Genomic DNA, 11,784 nt, shown 5'->3' with positions numbered 1-11,784 from the left:
AATATTTAAAATTTCGATTTCAACAAAGTCATATCAAATCTCACAAAGTTATCGAAAATGGCTATAATAAATTTCGAATATTTGAAAAGAATGCGAAGAAAGTGACCCGAAGGGCGGCATTCTTTTAGGGCTTACTCTCGCCTTGGCCTCTCCCTTAACCCAACATGGCAGGTCTCTCCGATGATTACTATTCCCGGTAAGATTGAATATTTCCCTGAACAGGATGTGAGTATGGGGATTATTTCGCCCAGGATGTTGCTCAATGGATTTGTAAGGAGCCAGGGAGAATATTGGCGCCCTTTTTGGTTTCGGGATGTGCTGGGGAAGTGGTAAAAGTAGGTGTGTTGATGGTGTGATTGTTGATCGCGTCGTGGTGGAATTACAAACAGTAATTTCGTATTTTTGGAATTGGAATTTTACGAAGCGCTTGCGATGTTTAAATGATAATCACGAGGTTCAGGGGGGCCATTAGAACATGCTGGAGGTATTTGCAAGAGAAATGAAAAAAAAAGTGATGCTAGTACTCGTATTGAAGCCAGCCTGCCATCCTACACATTTTAGTTTGACCTGGCTTGACCTGTTGACCTCGGCCCTAAGTTAGTAAGGCAGGACAGTTTATCACATTATTTGCCATAAATTTGGTTGTATTGTGGGCGTTGTTCCGGTTTTGGTGGATTTTTCGTTTTTTTTGGTGCTAGGCACTTGATGGGAGTGAGATGGGGGGGGGGGGGGTTGCATTCCTGTGTTTGTTGAAATGTTTTTTTATTAGTATTATTTTTTTTTTTAATAGCAGTTGGGTTCATATAAGGGCGTTTTTTTTTCTGGATAGCTTGTATTTGTAATTTTTTGAAATAATTCACTAAGAAATTGAAAAGTCACCCAGTTAGATGTTATTAATATAAAACAGCTGTTGCATGGGAAAATATGCTGGAAAACTATTTAAAAAGTGTATTGTGAGAGCAGATTAAGGTCAAATTTACTATCATGTATAGAATTTTGTTAAGATATGGGTTATGTTATTCTCTGTTTTCGGCAAACTGTTTGGCTGCGGCTGCTGTATTGCAGGATTTGTTGGTCCAAAGAAGTTTAGAAAAGATTAGTAGCAGTGCAAAGTATGGCACAGAATGCTTGTTAATGAAAGGTGTAACTTGACAGTCTTCAGTGTCTGTCAACTGTATTCAGTTTCTAAGTAATATTTATACTCCCTCGGGTATCATTTGAATAAAAGACAGCTACGTAACAGACTACTTTGTTTGCAGGTGATGATGATCTTATATTATGTGAAAATATTTTTTTTATATTTTTACGGCTGTCAATTCTGCTTGAATTGGTAATCAGAGTACCTCCCCTCCCCCCCGTCACTGCTGGGTCACGTGTATAGCCAACATAACAAACTGCTTGATCGGCCAGGTACGGCTATATGTGTGGCGGGAAGTTCCACTACATGTTGTGGACTCTTGCCCTCAGCAGCTGGATGGTTTCTGCAAATCACAGGAGTCTATGAAGCTGAGAGATTTATAATACCATCACTGAGGGATTAATTATGTAGCTGGAGTTCTATTGGCCTGAAATCAGCTATGATCAGAGTGACAGGAAGCTCAGTGTAAAGTCTATTCCAATATTGACATAGTGTCAAGCAGTTTATATGATCTGTGTACTCTGTGCTCTAGCAGACACCAAGAAAATTCCTCTATGTATATTCTGATAAGATAGAGCTTTGGCTGGTTCCTTATTTGCCAGTGTTTTGCAGTGTCCATTTCCCTCTATCTCTGCGCATTGCTCTCGAAAACCATAACCGTATTGTATTCAGTCAGGCAAACAGGCTTCTGGAATTTTTTTTTCAATGTGAGCAAAGTTATTTGTCAAATAAAAGACATAGATGGCTATTTGTTTCATCTGCCATGAATCATGAAAGAACTAGGGTTAATATGTTTGCTATTGAAAGTCGGTAAGAAAGAAAGCAGGAGAAGATTAATCTTTATGGTATGAACTCACTAAGGTAGGGCAAATTGAAAGTTGCAGTCTTTGGTACAAAAAATAATCTGCAGACTTGAAAAGTTACGCCACAAATAAAGAAAGAGATTACATCCTAAGTCCACTTGGTCCTCCAGAGTTTTTTCTATATTGCCATGCATACTGAGGTGAAGACAATGTTTCCCAGGGGTGATAGGGGCCAGTACCTTGTCCAGTCAAGGCAACTTAGATAGTTGAATAAATTTTGTGACTTGGAGTTGGGGACTTAATCCCTGGCAAGTGCATGTGTACTGTAAAGGATAACCCACTATAGGTCTTCAATGAAGTCTGCTATAAGCTAGATTACATGTGTTACATGTCTACATAACTATATTTATATTGATTCATAGGAGTAGCCATTTAGCTTATTTTCAATTTTCTCATATGTCATCTGCTAAAGCAACCCACTGTTTGACTTGATGTTTTTTCTGCTAGAGGTGCCCAATGAAATGTGCATACAACCATTCAAGAGTGATCTAGGTAAATCTTAGCAATATCAGTTGCACTGACTTTTGAAGTTGGATTTTCTGTGCTTTGAACATTTATTTGACAGATAAAGCTAAAAACCTTTAATAGGAAGTGTATTTAATTGGGGGAGGGGCTGAGTAGGGAGATACAATCACAAAAGATGACTTACAGGATCTATTTCTAGAAGTCTAGGGAGATAGACATATAATATAGAAAAGATGTGACTAATCATGGAGCCAAAAATATTTAGGATATAAAGGAAATAGCACATGACCAAAGATTATTAACAATAGTATGCCTATTATAAACATTTAAATGTTGTACTGCAACCAAATTTGTCTAAGTTGCTCATGATGTCTAGAGGATTAGATTAACCCCTTGGTGACGGGTGTAGAAAACTAAAAAAAAAAAAACTCTACACTCTGGCAATCAATGGCAACGCGCCGACTTTGAGCACGTGAGTTTGGTACATCAAGCTGAATCACCGCCTCGGAGCGCTTTGGCGCGCCACAGCGGCGTACAGTCACACGCCACATTTCGAGCAGTTTGTTATGACGTCCAGAGACGTGACCTATCGTGAAGGGGTTAAACATCAGCTAGGGAAATGCTGCATTTGACAGGGGCCCAAGGAAAATGCCCCCAGTTTAGGAGAGTTTTTGGTTTATACAGTAATCTTTGTGGTTGTTTGTGCAATTGGATTGGAGTTGACGTTTTCATAGGCTCAAGTTGGAGCTTTAGTGATGGAAAGAGAAGTAAGATTGGTATTGGACACCCAAAACTCTATCTGTATGATCACATCCACATTCCTCTCTCTTTCAGGAATAGCTATCGAGGTGGTGGAGGTGGCGGCGGCGGCGGCAGGGGCGATGGTGGTGGAGGAGGAGGCGGAAACCGATACAATGACGGTGGCCGGGGATATGGCGGTGGTCGGCCTCGCAGGCCAATGCCCACGGAACCTCCCTTCACGGCTTACATCGGGAACCTTCCAAACGGTGTTGTCCAGGGTGACATCGACCAGATCTTCAAGGCCCAGAGGGTAAGCAGGAATTTTTGAGTATATTATAAGAGCTTATGAAATTGAAGTATTCAGGGTTTGTGCTTTGCATATGTATTATGATCCAACATTCAATCTGGCATATTGGCTGTATAGAATATTTGATGCTGTTAAGGGGGTGTCACCCCCCCCCCCCTACTGCCTCTGGCATTTTGCTTGAATTTGAAAATTCCCAGTCATATGATAACTATTGTTTTCAATGGCAAATTTTCTGCTGGCTTTTTCATCAGATAATACACTATAATTGAGAATCACCATACTAATATAAAACAGATCTATTTACAATATGAATTTATGTGAAAAGACAATCTGAAGGGTATTTACCATTAAAAAAAATGCAAGGTAACTAGCTGTTCGCCTGTTTGTTTATATATGTGAGCCATGTTCCCCCATCATCATGACAGCAGGAGCCAGCAGAAAATATACCAATATTGGAATCTTGTATAGAAAGTATAAATACATTTGTTCCTATATCCACTAGTATATAAACAATTATGTATGTGCTTACAAACTTCATGCATATATATATATATGTGTGTGTGTGTGTGTGTGTGTGTGTGTGTGTGTACACATGTACATGTACATGTACATGTACATATGCAGGAGTAGGGACCATCTTGTCATGATTGCAAACTTTCATTGGACTGGTTCCATGGTTCTTATCGCTAATAAGACCACATGCTTTCTGTAGTGCTAGTGACACTACAGTGCAGGAAAAATCTAAATGTGACTGTCTTTAATTGTTTTTATCAATATAAATTTTTAAAATAAAATTTTCTTTACAAGTGCATACTCTCATTAGCATTCTGTTTAACCCATTGGTGACGGGTGTAGAAAACTAAGAAAAAACTCTACGCTCTGGTGAACCACGGCAACGCGCCAACTTTGAGCGCATGAGTTCGGTACATCAAGCTGAATCACTGCCTTGGAGCGCTTTGGCGCGCTGCCGCGGCGGACAGCCGCACGCCACATTTCGAGCGGTTTGTTATCACGCCTATAGGCGTGACCCGTCGGGAAGGGGTTAATGTATATCCTATCCTGCATCTTTACATGGCACCGTCTTTCTTGCCGTACTGTCTTCTATTTTTTTTTACTTTATTTTTCTCAATATTCCTCTGTTCCTTTTATTGACTGTAATGTAATTGTATGTAGGTTTGCTAGAATCATTTTTGCACTCAGCTTATAATGAATACTTTCTACATAGGTACGAACAGTGAGACTGGTGTATGACAATGAAACTGGCAGATTCAAGGGGTTCTGCTATGTGGAATTTGAAGATGCCAAAAGTTTAGAAACTGCTCTTTCCTTCGATGGCGCTCTCTTTGTTGACAAGAACATCAGAGTAGATATTGCAGGTGAGTGACAATATTTGTGATTCTGGCTGTGTTAAATCTTGTGAAATGGGAGGGCTACTTAAGATATGGTTTGTGATATGGTTTGAAGAGTGAAATTGAAAGTTTAACCCCTTAAATCTGGTTGAGGCGTAGAAATCACATGACAAAAAATTCAGGCTTTAGGCTTGCGTGAGCAGCTGCTCGAGTGGTGGCTTGTAGACCGAGTGCATGCAAACAAGTGTGTGCGGTGGCAAGAGACTATGCCTCCTATTTGTAATGTTATTTCTCCTTTTTACGCATAAGCATTTTTAGGTTTTTTGCCATTTTCCAATGTCCATATTTTTCATTTGATTTGTATTATCCAGATGGTAATTGCCTGCTTTCTTTGCACAGACTCCATATCAGTCTACAACTTGGTGCGAGAAAAATAAGAATATGTAAAACTTTATTATTATTTTTTTTTCTCTCTCTCTCTCTCTCTCTCTCTCTCTCTCTCTCTCTCTCTCTCTCTTTTCTTTTTAATATTAAACTTTCAATAATACAACCTGTGACAACCATTAGTATGATGCTAAGTATGGAAGTAGCATCCTCCATGGAGCTTGGCGCTCTTCCAGTCATGGGCCTCGGACATTACATTCCACACTCATACATTGATGGGAATAATACAAAATTGCCAAATAAGTCTAATCAAACTCCCAATAGCTTTGTGCACTCATGGCCAGTCTTTCCTTTCATCCCGGCCTTCAGCCAAAAAGCTCACAACAGCAGGTTCGGGTCACCCGGCCTGCAGCCAGATTTTCCCATGACGGCATGTTCACATCACCTGCCCTCAGGCCAGATTTTTTCATGACGTGATGGTCATGTCACCTGGATGACAGGGGTTAAATGTGTAAAAGTCTCTTGGCCAATGTAGGAAACTGGTATAGTCATAATATTCTGTTCTATATTATTTTTAACTACAAAGTCACTATGCATACTATTATAACTTCATGCCTTTGTTAATATATATTATGTGTACCATACAATATAGGCACAGCTATTCCCCACCATACAACCATGTTCTGTTCTGACCAATCAGCTGTTGCTACAAATGGATAAGTCAAGCATTTGTTAGAACAGAATATAGGTCACACTGTGTTTTAGTGTTTTTTTAGCAAATGGGTGTGGGACATAAAGTATTGTTAACTCAGGAAAACAAAACCTCTGTAGTAAGTGAAGATAGTGTTCATAAGTTATTAGAGTGAGTGAATTTTATTTTAAGCTTTGATTCCTGGTGGGGATGAGAACACTTGAAATCGAAGGATTTTTGCAATTCTAATATAAAGGATTAAAGTAAATCAACTTCAACATGAATACTGTCTACAAATCAAACCAAGACTAAGTTGCAAAAATCATATGTCTGGGAGAGAGGCTTTATAAGTAATCCAAATAGATAATCCGATTTCATTTCAGAAGATCAGTTTTGATCACAGATTTCATATTCCCTTTCCAAAGTTACATGGAATGTGATATGCAGTTTTGTGTGTGTTTTAATAACTGCCTTAGTATGTCAGCTTTATCACACTTGCTTGTATTGTTGCCCAGAGTCCCGTCGTGGTGATCGTGGCAGGGGCAGAGGAGGCCGCGGTGGTGGAGGCAGAGGTGGAGACATGAATGATTTCCGCGGTAGAAGAGATGGAGGAGATGATTTTGGTAAGCAAGTTCTTTATTGTGTATTTGTGTAATACAATTCTCTCTCTCTCTCTCTCTCTCTCTCTCTCTCTCTCTCTTTCTTTCATTTCTCTCTCTCTCTCTCTCTCTCTCTCTCTCTCTCTCTCTCTCTCTCTCTCTCTCTCTCTCTCTCTCTCTTCATTCTCTCTCTCTCTCTCTCTCTCTCTCTTCTCTCTCTCTCTCTCTCTCTCTCTCTTCATCTCTCCTCATCTCCTCTCTCTCTCTCTTTCATTTCTACTCTCTCTTCTCTTCATCTCTTCTCTCTCTTATCCTCATCTTCCTCTCTCATTCTCCTTCTCTCTTTCATTTCTTCGCTCCTCTCTCTCTCTTCCTTTCACTTCTCTCTCTCATCTCTCTCTCTCTCTCTCTCTCTCTCTCCTCTCTCTCTCTTCCTCTCAATCTCTCTCTCTCCTCATCTCTTCATCTCCTCTCTCTCTCTCTTGTTTTCATCTCTCTCTCTTTCATCTCTCTCTCTCTCTCTCTCTTCTTTCATTCTCCTCTCTTCATTTTCTCTCTCTTTCTCTCTCCCCTTTCATTTTTTCTCTTCTTATTTCTCTCTCTCTCCCCTCTCTCTCCTCTTTCATTTTCTTCTTCTCTCTTTCATTTCTCTCTCTCTATTTAAATTCTCTCTCTCCTCTCTTCATTTCTATCTCCTTTCATCTCTCTCTCTCTTTTCATTCTATCTCTTTTTCCCAACTCTCTCTCCCCCTTTCATTTCTCTCTTCATCTCTTTTTCATCTTCCTCTCTCTATCTCCTTTCATCTTCCTCTCCTTTCTTTCTCTCTCTCTGTCCCTTTTCCCATTTCCTCTCTCTCTCTCTCCCCCCTCTCTCTCTCTCTCCACCCTCTTATTCTTCTCTCTGCTCTTTTTTCTTTTTTTACTCCCCTTTCTCTCTCTCTTTAAAAAACCACTCTCTCTCTCTCTCTTTTCTCTCTCTCCCCCTCAATCTCTCTTTCCCCACGTCTTCTCTCTCTCTTCTTCTCTCTCTTCTCCTCTCTTCATCTTCCTCTCTCTCCTCTCTTATCTTTCATCCTCTCTCTCATCTCCTCTTTCATACTCTCTCTCTCTCTCTCTTCTCTCTTTCAATCTCTCCTTTTTTCTCTTCTCTAATCTCTCTTTCATTTCACTCCCTCTCTCTTTCATTTCTTCTCTTACTCTTTCATTTCTCTTTCTCTTAACTCTCTCTCTCCTTTCATTTTCTCTCCTTTTCCTCTTTCATACTTCTTCTCTCTCTCTTCTCTCTTTCATTTCTCCCCCCTTCTCTCTCTTTTTTCATTTCTCTCTCTCCCTCTTTTCCCCCCCCATTTTTTCCTCTCTCTCTTTCATTTCTCTCTCTCCCTCTCCTTTCATTTTCTCCCTCTCTCTCTCTTCTTTCCACCCCCATCGTCCTTTTCTCTCTCCTCCTCTCTTTAAATTTCTCTCTCTCTTCTTTTCCTCTCTCTCTCTCTTCTTCTCTCTTCATTTCTCTCTCTCTCTCACTTTCATTTCTCTCTCCCCTCTTTCATTAAACTCTCTCTCTCTTTCATTTCTTTTCTCTCTCTCTCTTTCTTTTTCTCTCTCACCCCCTCTCCTCTTTCATTTCTCTCTCTCTCCCCTTTTTCATTTCCTCTCTCTCTCTCTTTCATTTTTTTCCTCTCTCTCTCTTTCATTTCTCTTCTCTCTCACTTAAATTTCTCTCCTCCTCTCTTTAAATTCTCTCTCTCTTTCCTTTCTCTCCTCTCTCTCTCTTCATCTCTCTCTCCTCTCTCCTCTTTCTTTCTCTCTCTCTCAATTCCTCTCTCTCCTCCTCTCTCTCTCTCTTTCATTTCTCTCTCCCCCTCTCTCTCTTACATTTCTCTCTCTCCCTCTCTCTCTCTTTTTCCCAATTCCTCTCTCTTTTTTTCATTTTTCCTTCTCTCTCCTTTTCATTTTCTCTCTCTCTCTCTCTCTCTCTTTCATTTCTCTCTCTCCTCAATCCTTTCGGTCATCCCTCTCTCTCTCTTTTTCCCTTCCAAATTTCTCTCTCTCTCCTCTTCCCCCATTCTCCCTCTCTCTCACATGGGGGTTTTCTCTCTCACTCTCTCTTTAAATTTTTTTTCTCTCTTCTCACTTTCTTTTCCCTCTCTTCTCTCTCCCCTTTCTTTTCTCTCTCTCTCCCCCCAATTCTCTCTTCTCCTCTTTTTCTTTTCTCTCTCATCTCTCCTTTCATTTCTCTCTCTCTCTTCTTTTCTTTTCTCCTCTCCCTCTCTCTTTTCATTTCTCTCCTCTCTCTCTCTCTTAAATTCCTCTCTCCTCTCTCTCATCCATTTCTCCTCTCTCTCCTCTCTCTCTTTCATTCTCCCCTCTCTTCTTTTCTCTCTCCTCTCTCCTTTTTCCCCATTTCTCTCTCCTCTCTCTCTTAAATTCCCCTCTTCTCTCTCTCTTCTTTTTTCTCATCTCCTCTCTTTTCTTATCTTTCTCTCTCTCTCTTTTTCCCCCCCCATTTTATTTTTTTCTCTCTCCTCCCCTCTTTCATTTCTCTCTCCTCTCTCTCTTCATTTCTCTTCCCAGGGGCACAGTCTTTCCCTTTCATTTCCTCTCTCTCTCTCTCTTAATTTTATCTTTTCTTTTTCCCTTTTCTCTTCCTCTCTCTTTCAATTTTCTCTCTCAATTCTCTCTCTCTTCATTTCTCTTTTTCCCAATTTCTGTCTTCATTCCTCTCTCTCTCTCTCTCTCTCTCTTTTTTCATTTCTGCTTTCATTTCTCTCTCTCTCTTTCATTTCCCTTTCTTTTTCCCCTCTCCTCTTTAAATTCTGTCTTTCATTTTCTCTCTCTCCCGGGGGTCTTTCATTCTCTCTCTCTCTCATTTCCTCTCTCTCTTTCTTTCTGTTTCATTTCTCTCCTCTTCATTTCGCCCTTTCATTTCCCCTCTCTCCGGTCTCTTTCATCCTCTCTCTCTTTTCATTTCTGCTTTCTTTCTCCTCTCTCTCCCCCATTTCCTCTCCTCTTTCATTTCTTCTTTCTTTTCCTCTCTCCCCTGTGTCTCTTTCATTTCTCCTCTCCTCTTTCTTTTCTGTCTTCATTTCCTCTCTCTCTCATTTCTCTCTTTCTCTTCTTCTTTCTTTCATTTCTCTCCCTCTTCTGTGCTTTCATTCTCTCTCTCTCCTCTCTCCCCCTCCCTCCCCCATTGGGAAAGTTCCATAAAAATGGTTTTCTCAATGTTTTTAACGTTTATTTTCTAAGGAAATTTTATTTAAAGTAGATTTGTTACTAAATTTGGGGTCAATCCCTGTTTTTGGCACAAAAACTAAGAGGGCTAAGTTCCAAAATTTAAAACACCAGATTGAATTTTGAAAATGAAAATTCTGGCTTCAAATGAAAAATTCTTGGGGGGGAATTTGCTTTTCCCATTTTCTTTGTGTCCAGAGTCGGTGGCATTATTTTTCCCCGTGGACCGGGTTATAGGGGGTAGGCACTTAGGCAGGAAAAAGGGGTGTAGAGTAATTAAGAAATATGGGGAAAATTTAGGAGTGTAGACACTTTTTAGGAAGGGATTTTTTTTAATTTGGTTTTTTATATCAAGGAAAAATATCAATTATATTCAAACCCCCCTTTTGGGAACCTTTTTGATGTGAACATCACATCATGGAAAAATTTTGGCGAGGGCGACATGAAGGCCCCAGCTGAAGTCTGGGTAACGGATGACCACCACAAAAATGCACAAAGCCATGAAGTTGATTGGACACAGGGGGCCAAATTAGGAAAGACTCCCCTATCTGAAACAAGTGTGGAATGTTCCACTATAACCCAAAGATGGAAACGCCCACTACAGGAGGACCCTATTTCCATGTCAAGCCTATCCCGCCCCCCAACTGACATCCCGGGGTTTAAAATACAAAAATTAAAGTCATTTTTAAAAATTAATGACAAACTAAGATTCCAAAAAACTGGAAAGGGCAGGGGGACTATCCAGAGGAGGGATATGGAGGCTTGCAAGAAAAATATAGACTTAAAAATATAACTTTAAAGATACAATTCAGGAAAAGAGAACATCATTAAAAGGGAACAAGGAAACCTTGCACGCACACAATTTTTGTTGGGCTGGCACAAGCACACCCCATGAAGTGGGGTATGTCAGGCACTCCGATCCAATGGGTTTAATGTGCAAAATTGTATATAGTTTTTTATTAGTAGGCATTTGTTTAGTCACTTATCCCCCATAAAAGGGAAAACAAATAAAGGCTTTTACGCAAGTCAAATCACTAGAAGTTAAAAATCATCACACTTATTATGTAAATTAGGTAACACATTGTTTACGTGTTTTTTGCTACCGAAAGACGGGCCGAGGAAGAAAAGACGGGGGGTTTTATTGTGGTTCTGGGGGTTTACTGTTCAAGGTAAGGCGCGCGGCGGCGCGGCGGGGGCGGCGGGGGGTTTGATGCCGGAGCGACCGAGAAGCTTCGAGGACGGCCCCGCATTTTGGAAACCCGTGACCGAGGGGGGCCAACCCAGATTGAGCTACATAGGCCGTTTGCAGAAAAACACGATAGATCCCCAACTTTGAGGAGTTCAAGAGCCTGAACCTGGAAAGGGGTTTTTAATGGGGGTTTTTTTTTTTATTTACCACTCTTTCGCATGTCCCCAATTTGGGTCACCCCTGCCACCTGTACTCATTCCCTCCTTTCCTCTCTCCCTCCCCTCCCTCCCTCCCTCTCCTCCCTCCCCTCCCTCTCCTCCCCTCCCTCTCCCCTCCCTCTCCCCCCCCTCTCCCCTCCCTCCCCCCTCCCTCCCCCCTCCCCCCTCCCCTCTCTCTCCTCTCCCCCCCCCTCCTCTCCCTCCCCCCCCCTCTCTCTCCTCTCCCTCCCCCCTCTCTCCCTCCCCCACTCCCCCCTCTCCCCTCCCCTTTTCCCTCCCCCCTCCCCTCTCCTCCCCCTCTACCCCCCCCTCTTTCCCCCTCCCCCCTCCCCCTCTCCCTCCCCTCCCTCCACCCTCCCCTCTTTTTCTCTCCCTCCCCTTTTTTCCCCCCCTCCCCCCTCTTCCCCCCCCCCCTCTCTCCTCTCCTCCCCTCTCCCTCCTCTCCCGACCCCCCTCCTCCCCCCCTCCCTCTCCTCCTCTCCCCCCCTCCTCTCCTCTCCCCCCCCTCTCTCCCTCTCCCTCCCCTCTCTCTCCTCTCCCTCCCCTCTCTCTCCCCCCCCCCTTCTCTCTCTCTCCCTTCCCTCTCCCCCTCCCTCTCCCTCTCCCTCTTTT

The 11,784-nt window shown here is 42.0% G+C and overlaps 1 protein-coding gene across 3 annotated transcripts in view; it reads left to right on the top strand.

Annotated features, from left to right (window-relative positions):
• Positions 1-144: 144 nt before the first annotated feature.
• The window catches only part of LOC125031409 (eukaryotic translation initiation factor 4H-like), a 22,030-nt gene continuing 10,390 nt past the window's right edge, over positions 145-11,784 (top strand). For all 3 annotated transcript variants that reach the window (XM_047622126.1, XM_047622124.1, XM_047622125.1), the window contains exons 1-4: positions 145-196; positions 3,301-3,517; positions 4,740-4,890; positions 6,454-6,561. In XM_047622126.1, the coding sequence (XP_047478082.1) occupies positions 165-196; positions 3,301-3,517; positions 4,740-4,890; positions 6,454-6,561 (508 nt within the window). In that variant the 5' untranslated portion in view covers positions 145-164. The remainder of the gene's footprint in view (positions 197-3,300; positions 3,518-4,739; positions 4,891-6,453; positions 6,562-11,784) is intronic.

The sequence above is a fragment of the Penaeus chinensis genome, chromosome 13, assembly GCF_019202785.1.
Source record: "Penaeus chinensis breed Huanghai No. 1 chromosome 13, ASM1920278v2, whole genome shotgun sequence".
Taxonomy (NCBI): Eukaryota; Metazoa; Arthropoda; class Malacostraca; order Decapoda; family Penaeidae; genus Penaeus; species Penaeus chinensis.
Note: the sequence above shows the minus strand (reverse complement) of the source record. Positions and strands in the feature narration are given on the sequence as shown.